Here is a 14541-nt window from a genome sequence, read left to right on the forward strand (position 1 = left end):
AAAGGGGAGACAATCTGAGCTCCACAGGCTATCCCGGAGTTGGCCTGCAAGCTGATTAAGTGGTGTGCTTCAAGGCTTTACCGGAGACACCTTCGAATGAGGCTTGGGGCCGATCCGAGTGGGAGATTAAAACTTGGTCTGTGCCCCAGGACTTTTGGCTTGCTGGTGTATCTCTGAAAAGCTTTGCCGGAGATACCGAAGCCGAGGCTGGCGAGCGGGACATTTGAAACTGTTATTTTGTGAATAGAATAGAAATCTCCCTGAAAAAAAAACTTAAATGTAGGAAAGTATGTAAAAGTGATTTGACTGTTAGGCTGCGGCCCCAAAACTGGAACAACCTACCAGAGACTCTCATATCCACCACCAGTTTAAGTTCTTTCAAATCTAAGGCTGTCTCACACTTTAATCTGGTCTGTAACTGTTTCATACGCCCATAATATATATTTTCTTTAACTATGCACGCAATGTCTTGTATATAATGTATACCCTGCTCATTTATGTAACTGTACTTGTAACCATGTATTATTTGTTTTACTCTGTGCCCAGGACATACTTGAAAACGAGAGGTAACTCTCAATGTATTACTTCCTGGTAAAATATTTTATAAATAAATAATAAAAATAAATACGTGTGCTGGCCCTCGAGCTCGGCGCTCATTCTGCTCGGGGGATGTGTCCTGCTGGTTGCGTGCGTAGGGATGTGAGTCAGGGGGCGCGGCCATGACATCACGGAGCTGGTTCACCCTCACGCTGGACAAACACATGATAGCAATGTGTTTGAGCGTCAGCCCACTCAGCACCACCCTGGCCGGAGCCTTAAGGATGTGATCCGTTAATGAAGGATTTTACACTTGCTAAAAAGCACGGCTGATGCCCAACATTATGTGAAATATTTAAGTTTTCCTAACTTGTTGACTGTATCTTACTTTCAAGTATTTCATGCTAAGTTAGAAATTCAACTTATAGGAAATATTAGGCGGTAAGTGCAATCTGATTTTTTATGTAACACCCCTAAGTATACATGCTGCCCCATGTGGACATAAGGAGTTAACCTGTTCTGCATACAACAGTGTCAGGGGTATTGATGGACATACTCTGCGGCCAATGCTGAGAGTAGAAGGACCCCGAGGAGCCAAGATGTCATGGCAACGGGAGTAGAGACAGACAGGGAGGAGTGAGCTGAGCAGGAGACACAAGAGAGGACCTGTCCCAAGGAGCCCGGTAGACAAGACAGCAAGGTTGCAGAGCCTAAAAGACCAGCAGGACAGCAAGAGAGAACCTGTGCCAGCTGTGGTCCAAAGCCAGAAAGCAACAGGGAGATCGCTCCTAAAACACACCAACATCCTTTCTATTGCCCTGGGTACAACACCCCTTGTGCAGTAACAGGCGTGCAACCATTTTCATACTACGTAACACTACACAAGTTCCAACGCTGTGCTGGCACATACAGTGGCCCTTCTAATTGTTACATGGGCCACAGGGACTGAACAAGTGACTGTGTGGGAAATTTGCACAGCAAGGTTTGTTATCATGCAGTATGTATATTGCCTTGTATTGTCTGAGCTCCTGACATTGAAGGCCACTGCATGTGATTCCTGTGTTCCCTACCTATAAAGTACTATTCTTTATAAGATATGTGTCTCGCTGTGTTGCCCAACTGGTTATTTGCAGGCTGAACATTCTCGTTCAGGTACAGGGGAGATGGACTCAGGCCCCCGCCCTATTATACACATATAGGGAAATAAAGAGGGGTTACATTCACTTTCTATTTTACCAACAGGTCTTAACAACAGGTCAAACACCATAATGCGGTTCCGTTCACCATCTCCATGGTGCTTTAAGATGATCAAGAAGTAAATAAGATCAAAAAGGATACTTAAAAAAAAAAAAAAAAAACACACAAGTAGGCAAAAGAAAACATTGGTTGTAGGACTTTATTAAAATATTATAGAGAAATGATTAGGAGACAGAAAACTATCCTCTAACAAATCATTTTCTAAGTACTACAAGTGAAAAATTAAAGTATTTGCAGTCAGACACAAATTAAAAAAAAAAAAAAAAAAACAGAACACTTGTTTACAGACAGCTTTTCAATGTTTCACAGTTTTAGCTATCCAGCTGAAAAAAGGCATATTGTTCATGGTCTACAAAAATATATTTCTGACACTCCGAGTATTTTTATAAAAAGCTGGTCAGCTGTGCATAACCTGTAACAAACCAACACAAGATTGACCACACAACACTGCACCTTTAGGAAACAGGGTCACATCTCAGCTCAGTCCATGCAGGGTTAATACAAGATCACCCATTGCAGGTGTGGGGCCACTGCACAGGGAAATATATTCTCATCTCCTCTCCATGCAGATTGGGGGACACCACCAATGACAAGAAGATAAGCTACACACACGGGACCCCAAACTTTACGAACAGAGTCCCTGCATGAGGAGTAAGGAAACCCCACAGACACCCAATGCAACATGGAGGAGGTGGTAAAGGTGGGGGGGGAAAAAAAAAATTGGAGAGATTTAAGTTAATCAGATAACGGAATCCCAGATCAACAGGGAACTTAACTATGGAATAACGGCTTCTTCTTGTAAGCAGTTAAAGCCACACGCCAGATATTTCATGTAGGGTCAGCCGATACAGATAATACATTACATGGGGTCTTTCCTGCCCTCCCCCACACAAGTTGATTCACGTAAAACTGAATTTTAGAACCCGAAGCACCTGCAAAAATGGTTCTTGGGAGGAAAAAAAAATAAAAACAGAAAAAAAAAAACGCCCGCTATGTACGTATCATACTGAGAAGTGTCTTGCGTTGAGCTGATTTATGAAGCTGGTTTTCTAACAGTATAAAATAAGGCTCCTTTTAAAGGAGAGCGGATAAAATACATGTAATTTCACAGGACGTGGAGATTTTTTTCTGTGTGCTGAGTTGCTGTCTAATTAAAAACCCTTAAGACTTTGGTGTTTTGCTTCCTAGACATCAGGACATCCCAGTTAGAAGTGATTACATCCGCACTACCAAACTGTGCTAACCCTTTCAGCTCTGGAGAGGTTTACAACATTCTGCTCTGCAGTTCGACACTGGCCTCTCTCCAGCACTGAGGAGGTTAATGGTTTTTGTAACAATCCCAAGTCCAGAAATGATCATTCATTCATCGGTAATGTGTCAATTTTTTTCCTGTATGTTTATGTTAACAAATGGATAATGTTCCCAGTGATCAAAGTCACAAGTAACATTCATATCATATAGAAATAGGCATTGCCCATTAGTGAAATAACTCAAATATAATTTAAAGAAAAAACAAAAGAAAAAAAAGAAACAGCCACACTTTTGGAAACTTGCAGTGAATAATTGTGATGTTAAAGTGGCTTAGATTTTCACATGGGCGACATTATAGGTACATACAAGAATTACATTGATGCATAAAAGCATAGATCGCAAATCCTACGACATTTGAATAATCCACTCTTGAAGTGTAAATTAAGTTTGTTTTCCTCAGACGAGGCTTAGACTAGCTTTTTAATGCTTTATTCACATGTAATAACACTTAATTAAATATGAAGTACACAGGGACTAAATAGCAACATTAATTAAGGTTAAAAGCAAAGATCCACTAACAAAAATGAAAAAAAAAATAATTAAGATATACCAGAAATATTGCTAAAACAAAAAATAAGCATTTCATAGTGTATGCATAAATTAAAAAACATAAATACATTTTTTTGTTCCATATGCAAAGGCCACAAATGTCAAAAAATAATTGAAAATTATAATGGTCTAAGTAATCATCTGTTTACTTAATAGTATATTTGCAGGTTGTGGTACCATTTATTAAAATGACCTGGGAGTGCTTTAAATACTGTTGCACATACTTCCCAGGTAGAAGAGGATTTATATGGTCTTGAAAGCTTGTGTGTAAACATCTAAGAAGGATCTTCGTAAATGTTTGCACTGTAGGTATCACATATTGCAATTATTCTCCAGCACCCATACAGATGTTAAAACAGTGCAAGTGACTCAAAGGCATTGCGTTTTACTGAACATGCTCCCCTTGCAACCACAGCAGCTGTGCCCAAGTCACTCATGAATGCAGATATACAGAAATGGCTGGTGAAACCAACAGCCTGGGGATGGAAGCCACATTACACACCAGACTGAAGCAAACAAAAAAATATGGAGCCGGGAACTCGATAAAACAAGACAAAATGGCAACAGGAAAAAAAAGAATCTATTTTTTTTTTTTGCTATATTTTGAAGTTCCTGAGTTTCACTATCCCACCATTGAAATGATTCATTTTCATGCGAGTTATCTTTATAAGACTGATAAGGGGGCTGCAGCACAAAGCAAAATGCTATGGCCCCCTATAGAAGTGGTGGTGGGGTTAAAGCACAAACAAAAAGTGCTAAATTGGGAAAAAGCTGAGGCGAGAAATCATCTGTGTACGAGAGTCAAATCCATATATCACAGCTCACACCACACGAGCCTCGTAAAATAAACACTAAAGGAATACACACAACCCATGAAGCATGTTTCAGTTTGACACCAAAACCAGTTTATCTAATGTGCTGTACAGCGAATTTATGCAACAAAACATGACAGTGTGAAAAAGCTGGATCAAGAATGCTATGTAGAGATGAAGCACCAAAAATACACGATATTAAACATACAAAATCAACTTGTACAAGGAATTTTCCTACACCTCTCACAACGTGGAAGAAAACATCTCTTCATTCAACACAACTCTCATGGAGCCAAAAGTGCCTCTTTAAAGATGACAGCCTGCGTCACAGTGTCAGTTTCGCTGCTGTTTATGGGGCACATTTGCATCAGATTTAGGAAAACCGTATTAACGGATGTCAAGAGACACAAAAATGGTCATTACACCATGCTACACACAAATGAACTTAAATGACACAAATTAAGTTGTTAGTGACAACTAAAAAAAAGCCTCAAGTGAAACAGGCACTCTGCTTGTTGCTCCCAGGTGATCAACAAGTGTGCAAGTATTTCAGTGGCACATCACCTAACCACTTTCTAACATTGTGTCCTTTTTGTGAATTGCACTCCCGCCTCTGCCATTCTCAATGTCTCACGGTTCATGATTTGTTCAAACATTTAGACCTGAAAGGCTGGCTCTTAATGGAATCAATTGCAAATGACAACAGATCTAAGCTCTGCAAGGGCAACCATCGAACCGACCACCTTTACTGAAATACATCCCATTAGTTAACCACAATTAAAGACTGATAACCACTGGGAGATTTCACAAAAGAATGTACAGTACGTGGTACAAGAAAGCAGGACTGCAGATTCTAAGTAGGGACAATGCTATGCAAAATACCAGCACGCGAGTTAGACACTGAATCGAAGAGTGTATGACCAAGCATGTCCTTTATATTGTGTTGTCTTACTAGACAGAGGGCCTCATTCTCTCCTCCCCCCTGCCCCATCCAAAAGAGACATTCATTTTAAACATGTCAACACACATTTCTCCCCCCCCCACCCCCCCTGACCATAAATTTCCAGTGCTATTCACCCAAGGTTACTGTTGCATGGTAGCCAAATATAACATGCTTTTTGTTACACAGTATTCTACCCGTCATTTGTGATGTCAAACATCCAACTATACTGAACTGGCCAGTTAATTCGTAAATTAGACATTCAGAGGTTATTCACCAACAAGTGCTACCCAGAGAGCGCGTTACTAAATAGGACTTGGAATTTTAACCACTTATAATGGTAGCAAATACTGTAAAGAATGTCATTTATATTTACCATATATATGAACAATAATATTTAAACGCTTCATGTGAAAGCTTTAACTTCAAATAGTAGAAGACAAATAGTTCAAAATATACAATTAAATATATGATCACTGGAAAACAAAACAAAATGAAGACGGCTTATATAATGTAAAATATATATTTTATTTTTTTTTCTTTTCCAACCTGATTAGTCATTCAGCTGTATATTCTGTGGTATTTGTCTTCTATCGTTTGGAGGTAAGTTTTCACACATCAATGGTATATATTATGCACGTTCTTAATACACTGAATTACCACTGTTTATTACAATGAGGCCCGCTGTCCCGCCAGCCAATTCAGGACCTGTATGAGGAAGAGGGAGTCTACAAACAACACATGAATGGCTTAACATGCAGTGCACACCTCCCACTGATTCTTCTGGGTTTGAAGCCTATGGAAGTCATGCATTCAGATATTATGGACCTCGCTACTCCATGACTACCAAGGGGAGAGTAACATTACAACGCAATGTGCCACGATACAGCACTGGAGGGGCTGTGGAGACAAAATAAAGTTTGAACACTATGCACTTCAATGTATCAAAATAGACAGCGAGTGCCTTCCATGCACCTTCAATTAATAAACACAGTTACTGTGCCCTTATATGTAGCAGAGAAAGATTCCAGGGACCTAACATAGACCTGAGCAAGGGTTGCACCTGGAAACTTTGCGATATCTTCTCTTCTACGTATATGCCCATAACTGCACAGTAACTTGCTTGGTTAAATAAAGGTTCTGTTAAAGGAACTCTGTTGCTGTTATTGTTTCTTTTTGGCTATTTTCATCGTACGGGGTTGACCACTATAAATACTAGTTCCAGTGAAAAGTTTGAATGCATCTTTTTTCTCTCTCTCTCTCTCGTATTAACCTCTTTGCTGCCAGAGGTAGCAAACGCATTGGTCGAAATAAAAAAAATGCAAATCAGTTGCAAGCCCCTCCGGCAGCAAAGGTGTTAAAGTAAATTACAGACGAGCAGAAACCTACTTTTAAAATTTGGTGATGCCTCAGCTCCCTGAGACAACTGGGCATGTCTTGCACTAGTGGAAGCAGCAGAGATCAGCCTGCCCCAGCACACAGAAGAAGGATAACCCACCCGTATTGTATTTATTAAAACTAAATCGGTTAAAAAATATATCTGTTGAAAGGCAATATCTAAAGGTTTCCAGACACTGAAAAGAACATTCTCCTTTCCGGTATGAGGAGAGATGATACACCTCAGGGCTCGCAGCCTGATTCCATTCTTCACCCGGGTGAAGCTGCTGAAAAGACCTGGATTCGTGGCCCTCTCCCCCCGACCAAAGTGAGGGGGAAACGGCGCACACGTATGGGAGTGGTGGTTAAAAAAAAATAAACAAAAAGAAAACAAAAACAGAGGAAGGCAAAGGGCAGCGCCGTGTCGCTACTGGTCAGTAGGAATTTCTCTGTCTGGGTCAGGTTTGCTGGTCTGTCCAGGGGATGGGGTGTGAGACACAGAGGGAATTAAGGGGTGCGAAGATGCCACCAGCCCTTCCACGGCAGACGGATGTCCTGGGGCAGCTACTCCCACAACTCCTGGGGGAAACCTGCAACAAGTGAGGAGCAGTCAGCCAGACGAACACTGCATACTGTAAAGGTTGTGACAACATCTGGGGATAACAGAAAAACACCCCCCGTTGAAGGGCAAATTTTGGATGGAACGCAAGGTATGTTGACCCAAGGTTTCCATAAGGGGGTATGTGAATTTTAACCCTTTTGCAGACAGAAGGGCCTGCAACGTATTGCAGTGCAGACCTCTGCAGCAGCAAAGGAGTTACATTTTCTCCAAGGTTTGCGGGTGCAATGTACATTTTTTGGAAATCTTCAGGAAACTGGCACAAGTTGCAGCTAAGTTCCCCTTTATCCTGTCAAAATAATAAAAAGGTGTCTTGTCTTGCATTTATGTACACAGACAATAGTTTGTGTCGTGTGAAATCTCTTCACAATTGTTGCACTAAATTAGATTTGAAAAATCCCAGCAATAGCATTGTTAATCACACATTTAATTAGTCACAAATACAAGGAATGGTCCACATTTCGATTAGCAGGCCTTCAAAAAGGAGGTTGAACAAAGCACCATATTTAGCAGCGTGACTGGAAGAAGTCACCTACCTGCACTGGACCACGGCGGGGGCCAGTGCTGCGTGGGGTTTGTTGCAGAACGTCTTCGGAAGCAGAGCTGTGAAATACATCTTTGAATCTCCAAGTCCTGCCCCGTAATGCCTTGCTTAGCGCTATATAAGGCATTATGAGGCTCAACTTGAAGGGCGTTCGACAGCTCTGCTTTCGAAGATGTCCTGCAGCAGCCACGGTTCTTTAGCGCCACACGCCCCCTGCGCCTTATTTTCTACTCTTCACAGACTAGAGCATTTTCCCAGACCTGTATATCAGTGGCTAAATAAGAACAATTACCTAACAATTGTATGCTTCGGGCCTTCATACCCATGAATGTCGTTTTGATGCTTAAGCCTCATTTTAGCAGCCAGGCAGTAAATCACTCAGTCTGTTAATTTCTTTAACAGAAAAGATATAACAATCTGAAATAAAAGTCTAGTTGTACAGAACCAGCACAGCTACCAAAACCCAGCCAGGAAAGAAGCAAAAAAGGAGGAAACAATAGGTGCACAGCTAACCGATTAAAATAGAAAGACAACAGAGAAGTCGAGTTATACTACAAGCTACAACTGGAATATCCCCCTACCTGTATCCCGATGCCCCATTTAGCTCTGGATGAACAGCAGCCGACTCCATTCCTGGCCACTGTGCAGCTGCCAACAAATACTCCTTATTTACACAGTTTCGCAAAGCATCGGGAATTGGACCTGTGGAGACATCAAGGAGGAAGTACAAAGCTCAAAAAGGTCAGGAGAAAACTGAGAGTCACCTGGAAAAAAGCACAAGGCAAATAGCTCATACACATTTCTATCCACAAACTGATTCCCAGGACATACTTGAAAACGAGAGGTAACTCTCAATGTATTACTTCCTGGTAAAATATTTTATAAATAATAAATAATAATAATAAATACATCAGTGCACACCACCACGCACACGCAGATATTTGCCTTTCCTCTTTACCTTGAATGGCTCTGCGGATTTCTTTAGCTGCCTCTTCTCTTGACTCGATGGAAGCATGTTCACTGTACCACGCAGTGTGTGGGGTGCAGATCAAATTGGGAACATCTTTCAGGGGTCCCTGAGAAAAGCTGCAGGACCAAAAAAAAAAAGCTGTCAAACCAACAAATATGGGAGGGAAGGAAGAATATCTAAATCTTCCCTTTATCACCACAACCACCACCAGTCATTTCTACAGGATACAGACTGAACACGGATACCTGAAAGGTTCAGATTCATGTACATCTAAAGCAGCCCCGCGGATTCGTCCCTCTTTCAAAGCCTGGGCCAGTGCCTTCTCATCAACAAGCCCCCCACGTGCCGTATTCACCAAGAAGCACCCTTGGCGCATCTGAAATTAAAGGAAAGACTCAGAAGAGTGCTGGGAATGTGTATGTCCTTGGTGACAAAAAAGATTGGTCTTTCATTGTCCCACAGATGGGAAGTACCAAGTGAAAATTCTCCATGACAGCAAGAATATTTCCAACAAGACGGCAAACGTCCGTACCAACGAAGGTGACTGACATGTTCTAAATGTCATAGCTGATAAGTTGCAATAGTGGGCAGACATTATAGAACAGTTCCGCAGATTAGCAAATATGGCACACTGCCATTCACCTTCTTGTCAGGTATAAGATGTTATTTTTGCATGTCACACAAACTCTTCAACCACTCCCAATTCTGGAATGTTTCAGTCGCTGGAGTACGCAGAAATGAACCCCCCCCCCCCCCTTTGATCATCTCCCCTCCCAAAACTGATAGAAACATATTAAAGTAACTGTCAGTGGATTATTTCAGGATTATGGATTTCCCGGACCTTATGTACATTGCTTTGAATTTATACCAGTAACATTAAAGAAGCAGGATTCCTGCCAACGGTAGGGTAAAAAAACAGCACCAGGAACAAAATGTTTTTGGGGCAATTTATTATTAAAAGGGGTTTTATATGAGTGGAAGTGAGACATTGCATAATTGTAGTGTGATAATTTTCACTGGTAACAAAAGATTCATTGAAGCTGTATGTATTACCGTTTTCCCTTTTCCGTGCATATTTCTACATGGTTAGTGGAACACTGTGGGCCACTGCACCTGTTTGACTGTGTGCAGGAATCCGCTCTGCATGTCTACGTGCTGCGCACTCACCTGTTTTATGGTGAAGTCATTGATGAGGTGATGATTGTGCTCATTCAGACTGCAGTGCAGGGTTATGCAGTCACTGTGCATTAGCAACTCCTGAAGTGTCCCCATTCTCTGCAAACCCAGGGACCGCTCCACCCCATCCGCTAAGTAGGGGTCATAAAAAATGACACTGAAGCCAAAGGCTTTCGCACGTAGAGCCACTGCCTGCCCCACCCGACCTGGAAATGAGACAAGGTAGCACATCAGTACTTCTGGCAGTACGAGGGATACACTGCTACATAGATGAGGCATAATGCATCTTTACCAAGTCCAATGATGCCCAAGGTCTCTCCTCGAATTCTGGCTGCACCTCCAGCGACCTCTCGGATCTGCTCCACGCTAGATGCTCGGTTCCCCTCCCTCATGGCCTGGTGCAGCCACGTGACACGCCGGTACAGGTTCAAGATGTGGCAGAGGGTTGAATCAGCCGTCTCCTCCACGGAGGATGAGGGAACATTACACACCGCAATCCCTGGGAAAAGATCCTGCTTTCAGTACTCTAAAAGCAGCACAAACGTCATGCGTTTAGGAGGCATCTCAGCACCTTACCCAATTCAGCAGCAGACTTAATGTCAATGTTATCATAGCCACTGCCAATCCTAATGATAATACGAAGGGCCTTGAATTTTTCCAGGTCATCACGGGAAAGGGAAATCGTGTGATACATCAGTGCTCCCACAGCCTCACTTAACACCTGTTGTGAGAGAGATATTGTGGTTTTGATGCAAAAGCTCTTCCTTTCTCCATTCAATGAGACACTAAAGTAGTAAGGATTCTACTGCCTAGCAGACCCTGAATCGTAATTAAATTGAAATTTGATGTAATTTTTTAAAAAAAAATATGCAACTCCTGAAGCACGTAATTACCTTCTCATGAATTTCCTGTGTTGATTGAGCATCGCAGAATGCCACCGTAGCGACGTCCTTTAAAATAGGCATCTCAACCGTGCAATCTCTCCCATCCAGAAGAGCCACCAACGGACGAACAGGCATTGGACCGTTCAAAATAGGAGGCCGGATTCCTACTGAAGCAAACAGAAAACTTGCAAAAAACACACAAGGAAGTCACATAGAACAGTTGTGACAGAACACAAGCTGATTTGTATGATGCAGTATAAGTGTACATATCATAGGTAGGCTGCACAATGTGTTGTATACATAATAAAGATGGGAAGCAATGTACATTCAGTGTATAAAGTATAGACAGAGTAGCGAAAGGGTACAGTATACAAATGCTTTATAAAGTACTAGATGGTCAAAGCCCAGCTTTGCACAGGTTGCACTAATCACTACTACTAATAATAATAAATTGTCTCTCTTTCTCTCTCTCTCCCCCCCAACCCCACTCACAACACTTTCCTTTAATACCCTATGAGGTGCCCAATTATTTCCGCCTCTCTTTTTGCATTCTAGAGTTCTCCTCACGTGTCAACGGACTTCCACATGCCAGATACATAGCCTACCAGGTACAACACCCACTGGCTGACTTGCTTGTCAGAGAAATGTGTCACACACACACACACACACACACACACACACACACACACACACACACACACACACACACACACACACACACACACACACACTTTTTGTTTTTTAAAAAACCCTTAGGTGCACCTAGGGTTCCCTTAGTATGTCAGCAAAGTTTCAGGTGTCTAGGTTTCATGGTGTTGGAGCTATGGCCCTTACAGAAAGACTATTATTATATTATAGACCGGACAGGATACAGTCTATAAGTAGTTTATAGATAGGCTACAGTATACAAATAGTTTATAGTACAGAAGAAAGAACATTCCTGAATAAAGTATATAAAGAATAATCGAACATTTGGTTACCTTCACAAATTCTGTCTAAACGCTGTCTCTTCACTTTGTGTTTATCCATGATTACGTCTTCAGCAACCTGGTGAAAAGACACATGAAACAATTTACTTCTTGCAGAGAAAGAGAGCGACAATGCAGAAAAACAAGGAGGGGGGAAATCAATGGAAGAAAAATGAAGTGGCAAAGAAAGCTGTGTAGGGAGGCGCCATAAATTGCACACGATGGGGGAGAAAGACAGGAGAAAAACAAGGATGACACAGATGAGATAAGCAAGAAAGGTGAAACATGGAGTGGAATCCGATAAGCATTGGGGAATGGACCACCAACACTGGCAAGTTGGTTACAAAGAATAAAATCAGGAGGTTGAAAAGGAGACAAGATTAGAAAGGAGAAACAAAATAAGAAAATGGAAGACTGGTAAGAAATAGGGGAAGTGTGGAACACAGAAGAGAAAGATGTAAAGAAACCACAGAGAAAAGAGGTGAGGGAAGCATGGTGTAGGTGAAAATTGTACACATTCTCAGACAGTATTGATAGCAGATAAGGAGCAAAAAACAGAGGGTGTAAACAGTATAGATGATATGTACATGGTACAATGAAAATATAATATGCATACTACAGACAATGCAAGTTTAAATGTATGTAGAGAAAAAAAAGACAGTAGAAAGTACCTAGAGCATATATAGTTGTAGACAGGACAGAGTGCACAGATTGTACATAAAGCATACACCGTGTACTTATAGCATAACAAACAGGGCACAAGTATAAACACAGCACTGTATATGTACACAGGGCAAGGTACGTATGCAGTATAGACCAGACACGGGTCCATATTTAGCAAGTGGTGCAATACCACAAGACATCTAGCGCTGGAACACACCTTATAGTTCATTCAAATGAATGCGCCGGAAAGTGTCTTCTGGTATCTTATACTGTAGCACTGCTTCGCAAATATGCCCCCCTGTGTATTTGTAGTATATATAGTAAAGTATTTGCCTGGTCACGCATAAAACAAACACGTATATACACATACATACGTAGTTCAGAGATACATGGAATAGAGGAGGGTGTCACTTAGAACATAGTCTAGACAGGGCACACAGTGGATATGGTATAAAAACTAGACAAAATACTTCCCATATAAAAATATTGTATATACAGTGCTCAGTGTATATGTATTACAAACAAGTCAGTGCAAATATATACGTAAATAAACATTCATATCACAATTACCAAAACGCAAACAGTGAATATATATCCTAACACTTAATATAGACAGGGTGTCTGTGTGCATATACATGTATATAATTTACATGATAAAAACACACCACAGAGAAATGCATATACACAGACTGGCCAGTGTATATCAGATATGTAGAGTAATTGAGGGATGCTGTTGCTAGTATCTGTTTACTCTCCCCCATATATCCCCTCTCCCTCCTCCTGCTGTCGTCTTCCCTCCATCTCCTCTCCTCATTTCTTCCCTCCATCCCCTCTCCTTATCTCTTCCCTCCATCCCATCATCCTGCCGTCTTCCCTCCATCTCCTCTTCCACACCCCTCTCCCTCCATCTCCTCTTCCACACCCCCTCTCCCTCCATCTCCTCTTCCACACATCCTCTCCCTCCATCTCCTCTTCCACACCCCCTCTCCCTCCATCTCCTCTTCCACACCCCCTCTCCCTCCATCTCCTCTTCCACACCCCCTCTCCCTCCATCTCCTCTTCCACACCCCCTCTCCCTCCATCTCCTATTCCACACACCCTCTCCCTCCATCTCCTCTTCCACACACCCTCTCCCTCCATCCCCTCTCCCTCACCCTCCATACCCTGTTTATACGTTATTCTCTTCCTCATCTCTCCCTCACTCTGCTCTCCTGTTTATCACCTCTTCCTATCCCTTCTTCTCCCCATCTCCTCCGTCACTTCTTATTCTCCTGATCGTTATCCCTTCTTCTCCTCCTCCTCTATTCTCGTCCTCTCTTTTCTTTCTCTTCTCACCGTCTCCTCCCCGCCGGCCCCGTCGCGCTCTCCGCCGCGGATAGCACAGGAAACAGGAAGTGACCGCTGAACGGGTCACAGAGTCTGCTGACGGCGAGAGAGGCAGCTCCCGGCACTTCCTGCAGCGCCACCTACCGACTCGCCGGGCGATACGTAGCATACAGTCCAGCGATTTCCCTGCGTGCAGCGGCACCTCGCGGCCAGGTGCGGAATCACTACAGGCTTAATTAGGACCATATTGATTTGTTGTGCGCAGCACGACACCGGAACTGGCGGCAAGAGGCTCTGTTTAGGAAGCATTACCGGATGTAGCGGCACTAATGATAGGTAGCCTGTCATAAGCAAGTCCTGAGTAGTAATATTAACCCTCCTCTATGCAATACATGTATCAACATCTAGCAGTGTTTTTTTTGTGTGGTTAAGGAACCCTATAATTATATTGTGAAACTCTGCAGAACCCAGACCCTCTCTACTAGCGCGTCTGAGAGCATTGTAAGGAACGCCAACCCTCTCTAATAGCGCGTCTGAGATCAGATACATTGTAAGGAACCCCAACCCTCGCTAATAGCGCGTCTGAGATCAGATGCATTGTAAGGAAC

The 14541-nt window shown here is 42.4% G+C and overlaps 1 protein-coding gene across 9 annotated transcripts; it reads right to left on the reverse strand.

Annotated features, from left to right (window-relative positions):
- Positions 1-5505: 5505 nt before the first annotated feature.
- LOC142495354 (C-terminal-binding protein 2) lies at positions 5506-14024 on the reverse strand. Of its 9 annotated transcripts, none has more exons than XM_075600725.1 (10): positions 13943-14024; positions 11957-12023; positions 10986-11140; positions 10669-10813; positions 10385-10591; positions 10084-10298; positions 9162-9292; positions 8905-9032; positions 8528-8648; positions 5506-7373 (listed from the first exon to the last, which is right to left on the reverse strand). In XM_075600725.1, exons 2-10 carry the CDS (start codon positions 12003-12005, stop codon positions 7211-7213), a joined length of 1314 nt encoding a protein of 437 aa, XP_075456840.1. In that variant the 5' UTR covers positions 12006-12023; positions 13943-14024; the 3' UTR covers positions 5506-7210. The 9 variants fall into 9 exon arrangements, with proteins under 9 accessions (XP_075456840.1, XP_075456837.1, XP_075456841.1 ...); XM_075600722.1 differs by having other exon boundaries at positions 10986-11143; XM_075600726.1 differs by having other exon boundaries at positions 13830-13981.
- Positions 14025-14541: the final 517 nt, after the last annotated feature.

This window comes from Ascaphus truei, chromosome 5 (genome assembly GCF_040206685.1).
Source record: "Ascaphus truei isolate aAscTru1 chromosome 5, aAscTru1.hap1, whole genome shotgun sequence".
Lineage (NCBI taxonomy): Eukaryota > Metazoa > Chordata > Amphibia > Anura > Ascaphidae > Ascaphus > Ascaphus truei.